The sequence below is a fragment of the Nyctereutes procyonoides genome, unplaced genomic scaffold, assembly GCF_905146905.1.
Source record: "Nyctereutes procyonoides isolate TBG_1078 unplaced genomic scaffold, NYPRO_anot_genome, whole genome shotgun sequence".
Classification (NCBI taxonomy): Eukaryota; Metazoa; Chordata; class Mammalia; order Carnivora; family Canidae; genus Nyctereutes; species Nyctereutes procyonoides.
In genome coordinates this window covers 60264660-60280258 of record NW_026575047.1, presented here as the reverse complement: position 1 = coordinate 60280258, position 15599 = coordinate 60264660, and the positions used below count along the sequence as shown (strand labels likewise).

The 15599-nt window shown below is 41.0% G+C and overlaps 1 protein-coding gene across 1 annotated transcript in view; it reads left to right on the top strand.

Annotated features, from left to right (window-relative positions):
* Nucleotides 1-15599, top strand: part of CYFIP1 (cytoplasmic FMR1 interacting protein 1) — a 112479-nt gene that overhangs the window by 42501 nt on the left and 54379 nt on the right. The window contains exons 7-13 of the mRNA XM_055326849.1: nt 424-520; nt 619-747; nt 1963-2067; nt 3381-3472; nt 5938-6055; nt 10233-10355; nt 11203-11328. Coding sequence (XP_055182824.1) covers nt 424-520; nt 619-747; nt 1963-2067; nt 3381-3472; nt 5938-6055; nt 10233-10355; nt 11203-11328 — 790 coding nt within the window. The remainder of the gene's footprint in view (nt 1-423; nt 521-618; nt 748-1962; nt 2068-3380; nt 3473-5937; nt 6056-10232; nt 10356-11202; nt 11329-15599) is intronic.

Sequence of the window (15599 nt, the reverse complement as noted above, 5' to 3'; positions counted from 1 at the left end):
GGGAGGTGTGGTAGCCTAGGTGATTCTTGGCAGACACTGGATGGTGCTGACCATCTCCCTTACCATATTCTGGGAGTCAAAAGGGGAGGCAGTCTTTCTCAGACTTGGGAACAGGTTGCTATGGGGAGAAACCAGTGTTACTAGGTACCTGGCAAGAAGGCCTGTGGTTGGCACTGCCACATCTGAGGAAATCTTTCAGCTGTGGACAGTGGGGTGGTGAGCTATCCCGGCTGGGACAAGAGTGACCTGGAGTCCAGGGTAGAGAAGCTCGAGGAGGCTGAAATTATAACCAGCTTCTAAGGCCCACATTTTTACATTTAACTGTAGCCAGATAAATAATCTGGATTATTTTATGCTTTTTTTTTTCTTTTTAAAATCATTAAGCACATTGATTAACTCTTTTTTTTTTTCTTGCTTTCAAAGAGCCGCTCAGTTTCTACGGAAAATGGCAGATCCACAGTCCATCCAGGAATCACAGAATCTGTCCATGTTCCTGGCCAACCACAACAAAATCACACAAGTAAGGCTTGCGCTCTTGCTGCTCTAGCTGATGGGGTGCATGACTGGAGCCACAGCCAGGAACAGTCTATGGCATGGATCTCGCATTCTGTGTTTTAGTCTCTGCAGCAGCAGCTTGAAGTGATTTCTGGCTATGAAGAGCTCCTCGCCGACATCGTGAATCTGTGTGTGGATTACTACGAGAATAGGATGTACCTGACACCCAGTGAGAAACACATGCTTCTCAAAGTACGTGTGTGGGCATGGCTGCTTGCGTAACTGTGGAGAGAAGAGGCTGTGTTTTGACTACGATCTTTTTGGTAGCCTTTTCTTATTCTCATGCTTGCCACTGTGTGTGTGCACATGTGTTTATACACAGCATCCTCCGTGCACTAGCGGCTCTCAACACATTCGTATGACTGTCTCAGGCTTGACCTCAGTGCCAGTTGGGATCATATGCCTCCTCCTGGGAAGGCATGCTCATGGGTGAGGAGGTCTGGGGTGGGGGCTTCTCTTAGCATCAGCTTCTTGCAGCAGAGGATACATCAGATTCTAATTGTTCAGGATGTGATTTCTAGGAATTAAGAATATGGCGTCTTCATGATTATGGTAGACTTTTCTTGGTCAAGAACATGACCATTCACCATATTGAGGAGGTCAGTGATATTTCTTACTGGGAAGAGGGAGGAGAAGGCAGTTCTGCCACTGTATTTGCTTTGCTTTCCACCTTTGGGGAGGATAGCCTTGAAGAACCTTCAAGGTGCTAGGTGTCCAGTCAGCCCAAAGCCTTCCCTGTAAGAGTGGGCCCAGTCCCAAGATCTCTTCCTGCAGGAGAGCACCATGGGTGAGTTGGTGCTGGAGGACGCTGTAGTGGACCTCTTTGTGATGGTGGAAATACTCTATGTGTGCCATCTGGGGCAGGAACCCCTGGCCATGGATGCTTATGGAAATCCACATTTAGTATTGCATTTGCTTGACGAGAGGTGGAGATGGTGTTTGTGCCTGGGAAAGACATTAAAATAGCCACAAGAAATGACACACATAGAAGAATAACTTCATATGAAAGGATATCTATTTATTTATAAGGAACTTTTAAAAGTGCTTTTTGGGATCCCTGGGTGGTTCAACAGATCCCTAGGTGGTTCAGCGGTTTAGTACCTGCATTTGGCCCAGGGCATGATCCTGGAGTCCCGGGATCAAGTCCCACATCAGACTCCCTGCATGGAGCCTGCTTCTCTCTCTGCCTGTGTCTCTGCTTCTCTCTCTCTCTGTGTGTGTGTGTGTGTGTGTGTGTCTCTCATGAATAAATAAATAAAAGCTTTAAAAGATACATAAATAAAAATAAAAGTGCTTTTTGAAAGAAGAGCAAACTATCATTTTAATTTATGAACTATAGCAATAGAAGAGCCTTTGGGTAACTAAACTTGCAGTTCTGAGTTTTATGTGCCATTTTGTGATTTTCAGGTCATGGGGTTTGGTCTATACTTGATGGATGGGAGTGTCAGCAACATCTATAAACTTGATGCCAAGAAAAGAATAAACTTATCCAAAATTGATAAGTACTTCAAGGTGAGTTACGTTTTTTAGGTTAAGTGTATCAGTTTGAATTTGGGGAGGTAAGCCTCTGTGACCCACATCTGGAAATGTGGGCATAGGCAGTGGGAAAGGGGGAAAGCACTGGCTTCCATCTGCAAAGGCCACTAGTCTCCTTCCTGTTCTGCCTCAGCTTTGCCTGGGTTTGAACCTTTGTGTGACAGGATCTTTTGCATCTGGCTGTTTTCACTCATTTGTTAGATTCATCCCTGGGAGATCCTGCATCTGTTGTCCTTAAGTTTCCATTGTGGTATCCATTTTATGATTAGATCTCAACTTATCCATTCTGTTGTGACATGGCATGAGGTCATTTCTGAGTTTGGCTGGTACGAGCAATGCTGCTTTGATCTATGCAGGTTTTTATTGAACATGTATATGCCCAGGGCTAGGATTGGGGGCCATAGGCATATATATTCAGTGTTAGATACAGCCTCACAATTTCTCACATGGGTATGCTGATTCGCATTGCAATGTTGCCTCCATCATAAAACAGGTGTCTGTAGGGGTGGGACTCTGTCTTAGGTTCTCTGTCCTGCTCCGCTGGTCTCCATTCCTGCTCAGGGCCACCCTGTCTTTGTTGCTATAGCTTTCCAATAGAACAGATCTGCTTTATCAGGAGGCTTTCAAGTTATGTTCTTCAGATTGTCTTGGGTGTCCTGCCTTTACCATTCAAAATAAATTGGCTTGCTGATTTCCGTATGCACACGTACTCACTACCCATAAACCATTTTTCTTCTTGGAATTTGTTTGGGATTCCACTGAATTTATAGATCAGTTTAGAAATAAATACTAAGCATTCCGATGTATGACCAATCTATGATCTATGGATATAGTTCTCCATTCTCTTAGAACTTCAGAACTTTCTCTAGAATTTTTGATAGTATTTTTGTTTAGAGGTCTTTACCATATTTTGTTGGATTTGTTCATATTTTTAGTTCTTTTGATGCTATTGCAAATTTTTTCTCTTTAGATTTTCATTTTGTTACTAGCATATGGAAATGAAAATTGTTTTTTTTTATGACAGATCTAGCAACAAGGTAGGTTAATTTTAATATTTGAATTGGTTTTATGAACATTGGTTCTTAAATTGTGTTTTGTCCTTCTTCACGTGATTGTGTAAATTACTTAGTTTTTTTTTTCTAGTAAATGATTTACAGAGATAGTATTCAGACCGTAGTAATTACCAGCATTACTCATTTTTTTTTTTTTAAAGCATAACTCATTCTTGTGACTATGGTGACTGAAGACACATAATGACCTTATTTTTTTTTTTTGTTCTTTGAATATAGCAGCTCCAGGTGGTTCCACTATTCGGGGACATGCAAATAGAACTGGCAAGATACATCAAGACCAGCGCCCACTATGAGGAAAATAAATCTCGGTAGGATGACAGTGAGCTGTCCAGTTGGAACATTCTGCAATGTTCTCATTGTGGTTTTATAACACTTATCTATCTAGAGAGAACGCCTTTGACATTTTTAACCATCTGGAACCAAATGCCCCATACAGTAGGCCTTGTCACTTGTGACTGCTTACATTTAAATTCACTTTAAAAATACAGTTTATTTTCTTGGTTAGAACATTCACATTTCAAATGTTCAGTAGTGGCTACTGTGTTGGACAGCACAAGTACAGAACTTTTCCATCATCTCAGAGAGTTCTATTGAATAGAAGTGGCTGAGAATGTACCAGCTTAAACAAGTGGTGTGCCGGAATGCTTAAAGACTAGCCCTGCTGGGGAAGGGGATATTTGCATTTACATTACAGAGGATGTACAACTAACATACCTGAGGGCCAAATCCAGCCCAGGGCTGTTTCTGTAAGATCTCGGTAGCTTTGAATGGTCTTTCCATTTTTAAAGGGTTTTTTTGTTGTTGTTTTTCCTTTTCTTATTTTTGAAGAAGACAATGATTGTGTGACAGAGACAGTATAGCCCAAAATTCTGAAGTATTTACTGTCTTGGACCTTTGGGGAGAAAGTTGGCCAGCAACTGGCTAAAGGATCCATAGCTCGCAATTACAGATGATAAAAAACACACCATACTCTTTTTTTGGATTCCACATAGCCATTTGGGTCTTGCAGGATGCTTTGGTTGATCCTTGCCAAACACTTGTACCTGTTGCCAGCTTCCAGTTGCAGTTTAGCCATAATTTTGAAAAATGCAATTACCTCCAGTCTGCTTACTAAGGGTTGCCAGTCTTTTTTTTTTTTTTTTTTAATGCTGAATTGTGAACACTTTAAGACTTGGTAGGCCACTTGTGGTATCTGTCATATATTCTTTTCTGTTGTTGTGGTTTTGTTTTTTTAGACGTACCATCTTATATGATGCTAGGGCGATACAAACACAGGTTATATTTGTCCTGTGCTATAGTTTACTGAGCTCTGTGCTAGCTTATTTCATAAGAAATCTCCCATTAAATTTGATATGCTATCCAGTTAGGTGACTTCTCATTCTCCTCTAAGTTACATTCATTAAACTGGAACCTGTTTCTACTTTAGCACCAGTTCAGGCTCTAATTTGAAGCAGTGCTCATTTCCATGGTGTAAGTCTTCTCACCATGATGGACCTGAAGCTAAGGATGTGACCACGCTAGTAGCATGCCATTCCACAGTGTTTCTACCCTAACAAACACAAATGAACTCTAGGTGATAGGTCATGGTAAAACCAGTAAGAGAATCAGGAAACAATGAGTTTTGCATACTTACTTCTGTGTTTTTGATATAATTCATTGTAAGTCAATAGCATTTAAGTGGTGGTAATAGCTATGTTTAATAGCCACCTTGGGACTTGCTTGAGCATGTAGCCATCAGCTTTGAGGGCCCTGCCCAGCAGCCCTACTTCAGCATTTGGATCCAGATGGGGGGCCAGGGGGTGTGGTGTCAGCAGTCAGGTTCTGGGCTCTAGGGCTCCACCTGAGGTAGACACACTCTTTAGGGCCTGCAGGGGACACAGGTATCCTGAGGGTGGAATCCAGTGTAGGGTCTAGGCGACAGGTACTCATTGCAGACTCAGGGGGCCTACTTTGTTTGGATGATGGCCAACATAATCCTTGCATCATCCTACAGAGGAATCAAAAGGTAAGAAAGGGACGCTGCTTCAGACAGTGTATCCATTAGTTTGAAAGGTGGTAACCTGCATTCATTCCCCTCAAAGCAAAGAGGACCCGCTTGTTAAAAACATGGCGAGGGTGTCAGTGCTGAGTGTGAGGGAGCAGAGGTCAGAGCCCCAAGGCCCATGCTTTCTGTTTGAGAGCTCCAGCAGATTGAATTGTTAATAAACTTCTTTCCCACTAAATTGTATGTTTGCTGCTGAAATGATGCGTTGTGCAAGTAAATAGTTATGACAGCACTGTCTAACTTGTCATTGAAAACAATGTCCATTTCCAACTCCCAGTAAGGATAACTGTTGTTTCTGGGTCTTTGGCTGACTTGTTTTCTAATATAACATGTAAATAATAAAGAAATATTAATTCCTATCAAATCTGCAGTATGTGTTAAGTTAAGGGGCCCTTGCAGGAGTGATGCAGTATCCTATATCCAGTAGCAACTCTCAGCTTTTTTGAAGGTAGTTGGCCGGTTAAGTAGAAATTACAACTCCTTTTCTAAGACACATATATGAGAAGGTAGGACAGTGACCCTGATTCAGGTGGATGGGGCTGGCCTGGCTATTTATTTGCAGAGAATTCATGTTCTCTCCAAGCCTCTTATCTCCTCGTCAGCATGCAGGACCAGTGGTCCATCCTGTGTGCCTGCTGTACACGTGTCCCCAGCCCCCCAACATTGTGATGCCTAAGTCTTATGCAGGCCCCCCCCCCTTCAGGTAACACATTTCCCCTTTCCTGACAGATGGATGTGCACATCATCCAGCAGCAGCCCACAGTATAACATCTGTGAACAGATGATCCAGATTCGGGAGGATCACATGCGCTTCATTTCAGAGCTTGCACGCTACAGCAATAGTGAGGTAAGTGAGCCTTCTATGCCCGCCGGTGCTGGTACCTAAGGCCAGAAACCATGGGCTAGGTGGGAGTTTATGTCCTGGGTGTCCAGAGGAGAGCCTGGAGTTGAGGGTAGGAAGAAGTACTGTTTCCTCAGCTGTGGGTCTTTTTAATTCCTTCCAACTTGGCAGCTGGGTTTTCTGTGTTTTTGTTTGGGCTGGTCACATTCTCCCTACCTGCAATGCATAGTTCCAGGCTAGCCCCTCCAGTGTATGGGATGGACAGGATGGGGAGGTCTGAGTGCAGAGGACCTGTGGGGATGTCATTTCTCACATCTAAGCAGGCAGGGAGTAAGGTCGGTGGTATGGGTGCTATGCACAGTCTTAGAGGGACCTGGGGACTTGAGTCTGCATACACAAGTCTGGTTTTTGAGATTTTGGTACCTCGGGGTTCCCAGGAGGATCATTGACATTTGGAGGGACAACTCTGTGTGTTGGCCCCACCCGAAGCAGAATGATGAGCTCCCCTGTCCTCTGCCCAGCAAACAGGAGCCATCATGTAACCAGAATGACTGGAAGACACCCCAGATGGCTCAGAGCACACGCTGGCTCCCAGCCGACCCCTCATTGACCCCTGGTGGCCCATTCCCCAGGGACAAGGTGCTAGCTACTGCTTACCCAGCTGCCAGCACAACCCACAGGATAGAGACAGAGGCAGGGGTTGTGCTGAGAGAAATGTGCAAGATGCTCTCAGACAACATACAAAGGTGATTTCTACCCTTAAAATAGGTGTACTTAACAGCATGTGTGGCGCCTGTTTCCCTCTGCTGTCTACTCTAGTACCTTTATAATTAAGATGATAGTTTTATTTTAAAGATTTTATTTATATTCATGAGAGAGACAGAGAGAGAGGCAGAGACAGAGGCAGAGGGAGAAGCAGGCTCCATGCAGGGAGCCCATTGTGGGATTCAATCCCAGGACTCCAGGATCATGCCTTGAGCCGAAGGCAGATGCTTAACCACTGAGCCACCCAAGTGTCCCAAGATGATAGTTTTAATAAGAAAAAAAAAGAGATCTATCTTTGCATGCCCTGCTCATTTATTTTTAAACAGGTTTATGGAGATTTAATCCACATATCATACCGTTCACACATTTAAAATGTATAATTCAGAGGTTTTTAGTTTATTCATTGTATTGTGTAACTACCACCACAGTCCATTATTGGAATATTTTCCTTACCCTAAGAGCAACTCTGTACCCATGTGCTTCTGATTTGTATATGAATCAGAGGTTCCAACCACCCTCTCCTTTGGGGTTCCCTTGTGTCTTACAGAGATAAAGGCTCTTTTTAAACATGACTATGATACCATTATTACACCTAAAAAAATCAAGAATTCCTTAATATCAAAGTCATTGTTCAATTTCCTCTGTTGACTCACAAATTGTTTTTCCAAGTTGATTTGCCTCAGGATCCAAATAAGTTTTACACAATATAGTTAGTTGGTGTGTCTCTTTGAAGATGTGTCCCTTGTCCATCTTTCTCCCTGTGGTGTCATTTGGCATGACCACTGTTCCCTATTAGGTCTGGAGGCCTACAAATACCCACCATTTGCTTCGACGTGGATGGAACTGGAGGGTATTATGCTGAGTGAAATAAGTCAATCGGAGAAGGACAAAAATTATATGGTCTCATTCATTTGGGGAATATAAAAAATAGTGAAAGGGAATAAAGGGGAAAGGAGAAAAAATAAGTGGGAAATATCAGAAAGGGAGACAGAACATGAAGACTCCTAACTCTGGGAAATGAACTAGGGGTGGTGGAAGGGGAGGTGGGCAGGGGGTGGGGGTGACTGAGTGATGGGCACTGAGGTGGGCACTTGACGGGATGAGCACTGGGTGTTATTCTGTATGTTGACAAATTGAACACCAATAAAAAACAAATTTATTAAAAAAAAAAAAAAGGGTCTGGAGACCTGATGAGAGACTCCACTTCCATCCTCTCAGTTCCCCTGGCCCTTCGTTGATCATGCTGCAGACTGCTCAAGTGTCTGACTGTCTCTCTCTAGAGTGTGGACACCCATTGTCTACTGCCAAATGTATAAATTCACTAGGGCTGCCACATGATGTCTTCTAGCCCTTTCACTCCTTTTCAACTCCTCCTCACAGCCGAGCCTTGCTTTGCAGTGTGATTCCTTCAGGGGAGACAGGTCAGAGCTGAATTCCTTTGCTATGTGTATCAGTTTTTCAAATAATTGATTCTCTAGCATCATCTAAGGTAACAAACTTTTTGGAGTACTGATTTGAAGGCAGTCTTTTTTTTTTTTTTAAGATTTTATTTATTTATTCATGAGAGACACACAGAGGCAGAGACATAGTCAGAGGGAGAAGCAGGCTCCATGCAGGGAGCCCGATACAGGACTCGATCCCAGGACCCCAGGATCATGCCCTGAGCCCAAGGCAGGTGCTAAAAAGCTGAGCCACCCAAGGATCCCCTGATTTGAAGGCAGTCTACTTCAGTTTTTATCTTTTTATTTTTTCCCCTTTAATGCTGAGAATGCTGGTTCTTAATGACTACAGCATGTCTTGGTATACACTTAGTCTTAAAATAGCAATACCAGTGCTGCTAATAACAATATAATTACTAGAAACAGTATAATTATATATTATAATATATAACAGTACAATATTATAATTACTAAAAATTGTTTTAAGATTTATTTTGTAAATTAATTTTGCCCTTAGATTTTTCCCCTCTAGGTATAGAGATCAAATCATTGTTTTTCTTTCATTTTTTCTTTTTTAAATCATTGTTTTTGAAAGTCACTTGAAGTGGTTTGTTTTATGTTGGTCTCAGGCTTTTGATAATGGTGCCTGAAGGACTCAGCTGTTTTTGGCAGCCTCCGTAGGGGACCGATATTGTGGCTGGACAGTCCCTTGTGGTTTCTACTATGCTGGCAAGATACTCTCAGCAACAACCATCTGGGAACTCTGGGAAAAAGAGGCTTATTGCTCACAAGTTCTAAGAGGGCGCATGGCATCCCTTGAGCCACATGGTGAAGTGACAGGTAGAGAGGAAGTGTGGATCTGGAACTCTGCCTTTACTGGGGTCTAGTGTGGGCTTCCTAGGATTTCATGGGTTTATTCTTTATTAACAAATTTCAAACATAAGAGCAGGAATTAGGGTACTAAAGTGGGGTATCTCAAGTGATAAGTTATCCAGAGCTTTCTAAAACGGGAGCTTCATAGATGGGGCCACCTGGCTCTTTATCTACTTGTAGAGCTGGGACTGTGTGTATTCCAGATGATGTCTTTGAAATGGATGTCTTAGCAATCAAAAGCTTAATTCCAGGCACTTACACTGTAATCAAAAAAGCTTATTGTCAGGTACCTGTACTACATTGTTCCTCTGTACAGTCATGAACCCAATTCAGTACACACTTTTAATTCATGGTTTCATTTTGCTTTTGACTTTTAGGGATTGCTTTTATCCTGTAATTTAATTTTTATGTCATAATTATATAAAATATTTATGTAGTTCCAAAGTCAGATGTACAAAAGGAGGTATGTGTCCTTCAAAGGAGCCCACCTTCTTTCCACCCTATGCCTTCCTGCCTTTTAGGTAACCATTCTTTTTTTTTTTCTCAAGACTGATTTTATTTACTTATTTATGTTTGTTTATTTATTTATTCATTCATTCATGAGAGACAGAGAGAGAGAGAGAGAAAGAGAAAGAGGCAGAGAGAGAAGCAGGCTCCATGCAGGGAGCCTGACGTGGGACTCGATCCTGGGTCTCCAGGATCAGGCTCTGGGCTGAAGGCGGCACTAAACTGCTGAGCCACCCAGGCTGCCCTAGGTAACCATTCTTAAGTATAAGTTTTCATTTTTTGATATAAGCAAATGCAAATAATGCGCATGTTTTCCTTTATTAGCTAAGTAGAAGCATAACTGTGTACATAGTTCTCTTAACCCCATCCCAGAGCTCCCCTCTAGCACAGTCTGCAGTGACATTCTCTTCTTTGAGAGCTGAAGAATGTCCATTGTCAGGGCTCTGATGTTCCCAGCTGGTTGCTTAAGTAAAGGCTCATATGCCCCCCATTATTTCATAATTTTGCAAATGTACGTTTCCTGGAGATTCCTAGCAGGTTTGCTAGGTCATGGGGTGAATGAATAACTGGTGACCTCTTGATGTTCTGTGGTGCTCTAGGTTGTCACAGGGTCAGGCCGCCAGGAGGCTCAGAAGACAGACGCTGAGTACCGGAAGCTCTTTGACCTGGCGCTCCAGGGCTTGCAGCTGCTGTCACAGTGGAGTGCTCACGTGATGGAAGTGGTAGGCACTCTATTTGCTTTTACAGGAAATGCAGGTCTGAAAGAGCACCTATCCCTAGTTGGTTAGAAGTGTTTTTCTTCCCAAAATTATGAAGAAATTGACTAAATGATATTTTTTCTGCATTAACTTTGGACTTTGGATCTCTTGATCCAATTTGATCCAAACAAATTGGCTTTTTTAATCTTTGACCCTAGAAATAAAAATCTGTATCAATTTAAATGTTTCTTAGATGGCTCAAATTACATTTCTTTTAAGTTTGTTACAAATAAAGGGCCTCATCTTTTAAAACATATAGATAGAATTTGTACCATTATGATAATTTTTAATTCTTATCTTTTGAAAATGTTTTCCCTGTGGAGTTCTAGCCATTGGTTTCTTTTGTTTAGCATTACTAAAATAGTTTCTGATGCCATATGAAGATTTGAATACCTATAAGTCAGAAGATTTTCCCTTTTGTTTATTTTGATCAGATTAAAATTATTAAAAAATTTTTAAAAAAAGATTAAAATTATTAAAGTAGATGAGTATATGATTGTTTGAAAGGCTGATTTTTTTTTTTTTAATGGTGATGAAATACCTAGTCTTAGATATTCAACACAAAATATCCAGGACATTTTTGCTTATGTATTTATTAAACCTGAAGTCACATGGCCAGAATGTTTTGCAGTTTTATGGAGATGGACTCTGTGTGTGAGTGTATATGTGTGTAGTATATGTGTGAGCATGTGTGTGTGTGATTCTCAGATGCAGCTAACATTGGTTGCTGTGATGATGGTCATGTCAGTATGACCAGAATATAAGCATTTTGTATCCAGTGTGAATGTCTCCCTCTTTGTGACCACACCAGTATTCATGGAAACTTGTGCACCCAACGGACAAGTACTCCAACAAGGATTGCCCTGACAATGCTGAGGAGTATGAGCGTGCCACCCGCTACAACTATACCAGTGAGGAAAAGTTCGCCCTGGTGGAGGTGCGGTTTGCTTTCTTTTCCTCCTTTGGCTCTTGCAGGCTGTCTTCCCATTCAAAGCAAAGGCAAAAACCTGAGTAAAATTCAACGCACAGTTTTTGTATTGTTGCTTCTGTATAGGGGAGCCCTTTGCACCTTTCTTAGTGGTCAGCAGAACAGTAAAATAGGATTTGGGTTCCTGGTCTCTGCATCGATGGCTCCCCTGGGTAGCTCATGAGTGTTTGGGAGGGGGGAAAATCTTCTTGGTGTGGGGACAGAAGAGGAACAAGATGCCACCCTGGTGCTCTGAGAGAGAGAGGAATCCCCCCATGTTTCCAACCATTGTCACCAAGCCCTTTGCTCTCCCATATGTTGGCTTTGGCTCCTTCATGAGCCTTTTTATGAATAGAAGTTCTTAATTTCAGTGCCATTGAATTTCTTCTCTTTTGTAGTTGGACTGTATCTGGTTTAAGAAAATTTTGTATACACTAAGGTTATAAGATATTCTCCTCCACTGCCTTCTAGATGTTTTATTATTCTGCCTTTCACATTTAGATCTGAAGTTCACCTCAAGTTAGTTTTGCTTTCTTTTTTTTTTTAGTTTATAATTTAAGTAATCTCTATACCCAACGTGGGGCTCAAACTCACAACCCCAAGATCAAGAGTCACACTCTCTTCTAACTGAGCCAGCCAGATGCCCCTGAAGTTAGTTTTTAAAACACTTCTGCCTCCATTGCTCTACGTACCTTTGTTGTCAATTAAGTGACTACTCATGTATGTGTCTGTTTTTCCCACTGTTCGAACCCATTGGTCAGTTGGTCTATGCTTGTTCTTATGCCACTCTGTCTTAATGAGTATAGTTGATTCTGTGTCTGGTAAAGCAAGCTTTTCTGTCTTCAAGAATTCCTTGGTTATTCTTGCCTTTTGTATTTTCACATAAATTTTAGATTATCTTTCATATCTCACAGTGAAACCTGTTGAAGTTTCTTATGGGGATATGAATAAATCTGTAGGTCATTTTAGGGGAGAATTGATGTTTACCTGGTATATCCCTCCATTTATTTAGATTTTTTTTTTAAGATTTTATTTATTCATGAGAGACAGAGAGAGAGAGAGAGAGAGAGAGAGAGAGGCAGAGACGCAGGCAGAGGGAGAAGCAGGCTCCATGCAGGGAGCCCGATGTGCGACTCAATCCCGGGACCCAAGGATCATACCCTGGGCTGAAGGCAAACACTCAACCGCTGAGCCACCCAGGCGTCCCATATTTAGATTCCTTTTAATTTCACTTTTATAATCTGTAAAACTTCTTAAATCTTAAAACTCTTTTTTTTTTTAAGATTTTATTTATTCATGAGAGATGCAGAGGAAGAAGCAGGCTCTCCACAGGGAGCCGGATGTGGGACTTTATCCCAGGACCCCAGGATCATGCCCTGAGCCAAAGGCAGATGCTCAGCCACTGAGCCACCCGGGCATCCCTAAATCTTAAAACTCTTAAAACATTTCACCATATGATGTGTTTGCTGTAGGTTTCTTATAGCCAACCTTCATCAGATTAAGGAACTTGCCTTCTATTGCTTGTTTGCTAAGAGATTTTATTCTGAGTTTATATTCTGTTAAACACTTTGCATCCACTGAAGTACTTCTGTGACTTTTCTCTTTTATTCCTTAATGTAGTGAATTTACATTGATTGTAGGGCGTCTGTCTCCCCTGCTCCACTTTTTTTCTTTTTTTGAAACAGGTTTGATGTTAAGGTAGCCTTGCATTCCTTGTATAAACTTGACTCAGTCATGACAGATTATCCTCCTTGTATATTATCGGATATAGTTTGCTAGTATTTTTGCTTAGGATTTTTATATCAAACTTGATGAATGAGAGTGTCTTTTACTATTACTTTTTTTTTTTAAGATTTTATTTATTTATTCATGAGAGAGGCAGAGACACAGGCAGAGGGAGAAGTAGGCTCCATGCAGGGAGCCCGACGTGGGAGATCCCGGGTCTCCCAGGATCATGCCCCGGGCCAAAGGCAGGCACCAAACTGCTGAGTCACCCAGGCTGCCCATACTATCACTTTTTTAAAAAAAAGATTTTATTTATTTATTCATGAGAGACAGAAGCAGAGGCGGAGGGAGATGTGGGTCTCAATCCTAGGACCTCAGGATCATGACCTGAGCCAAAGGCAGATGCTTAACCAACTGAGCTGCCCAAGTGCCCCTATCACTTTTTAAAATAAATATTTTATTTTAAAATATTTTCAGATTTACAGAAAAATTGCAAAGATGATAGAGTTTCCATAGATTCCATACCCGTTTTTCTTTATTGTTGACATTTCACATTAGTATTCTTATAATTAATAAACCAATATTGATAATTATTCCTTTTTTAAGATTTTATTTATTTGAGAGATAGTGAGAAGGAGCATGAGTGGGGAGGAGAGGGAGACGCTGGTTCCCCTTGAGCAGGGAGCCTGATGCAGGGCTCTATTCCAGGTCCCTGGAGTCATGACCTCAGCCAAAGGTAGACATTTAACAACTGAGCCGCCCAGGTGACCTTGGTACATTGTTGTTAACTAAAGTCTAGACTTTATTCAGGTTTCTTCAATCTTTCCATAATGTTTTAGTTCTGATCTGAGATCCCACATTACATTAAGTCATCATACCTCCTTAGGCTCCCCTGGGTTGTGAGTTTTTTTATACTTCCCTTGTTTTGGAAGACCTTAACAGTTTTCAGGAGCACTGGTCAAGTATTTTGTAGAATGTTTCTCAGTTGGTATTTATTAACTTTTTTTTCATAATCAGACTGGCATTATAGGTTTGAGGAAGGAGGACCACAGAGGTGAAGCATCATTTGCATCACATCACATTGAGGGCACATACTGTCAACAAATTTATCATTGTTCGTATTGACCTTGATCACCTGGCCAAGGAAATATTGTCAGGTTTCTCTATTAGGAAGTTAACCTCCACCTTCCCCTCACTCCTGCTTTCCCCTTTTTATAGTGTACTCTAGAGAAGGAAATCACCGCACACAGCCCACACCTGTGTAGTGAATAACATTACTTTTTTATAACCTTCCATTCTAGTTTCCTGAGTGCTGGCTTCATAAAACAGCTCATAGAGGACTCCCTTCTTTTTTGTATTGTCTAGAGTGGGTTGAGTAAGGTTCATGTTACTTCTTCCTTTAATGTTTGTTAGCATTTACTGGTGAAGCTTTCCCTTTATGGGATGGTTTTTGAAACATTCAATTTCTTTACCATGTGCATTTTCTATTTCTTTTTTTTATTATTATTATTTATTTGTGAGATACACAGAGAGAGAAAGAGGCAGAGAAACAGGCTTCCCGCAAGGAGCCCAATATGGAACTCGATCCTGATCCCAGGATCACGCCCTGAGCTGAAGGCCCAACCACCGAGCCACCCAGACATCCCAACGTTTTCTATTTTTTTTTTTTTTATCAGTTTTATTAAGTTGTATTTTCAGGGATGATACGTTGTATTTTCAGGGAATTTTCAAAGAATCTTTTAAAATTTTCTGATATTTGTCATAAAGCTTTCCATAATAAGTTCTCATCTTATTTTGGTAACAGCTTTTTTTCTACACAGTATACAATTCATTTGTTTGAAGTATAAAAATTCAGTGCTTTTTAAAAATATATTCACAGAATTATGCAATCACAGTACAATGTAGAGCATTTTTGTTATGTCAAAAAGAAACTTCACACCTATTAGCAATCACCACCAATTATTCCTTCCCTTCAGCCCTAGGGAACCACCAATCTGCTTTGTGACTCTGTAGATTTGCCTATTCTGAACACCTCATAGACATGAAATCATACAGTATGTGGCTAATTGTGATTGGCTTCTTTCACTGAACATAATGTTTTCAGGGTTCACACATGTATCAGTATTTCATTCTTTCCATTGCTGAATTCCATCCCATCATATGAATGTATCACATTCTATTTATTTTTTAGCTGATTTTTTAATTTGCTTGTTTCTACTTTTCCACTATTATGAATAATGCTATTAACTTTTGTGTACTGTTTTGTATGGATGCATGTTTTCATTGCTTTTGATGATACACCTAGGAGAATTCCTGGGTCATATGATTACTCTGTTTAACATTTTGATAAACTACTACATGGGTTTTCTGAAGTGGCAGCACTGTTTTATATTTTTATCAACAGTGTATGTGGGTTCCACTTTCTCTGAATCCTTGCCAACACTTGTTATTTATTTATTTTTTTTTTGCCAACACTTGTTATTATCTGTCGTCTTGGTTCTAGCCATCCCACTGTG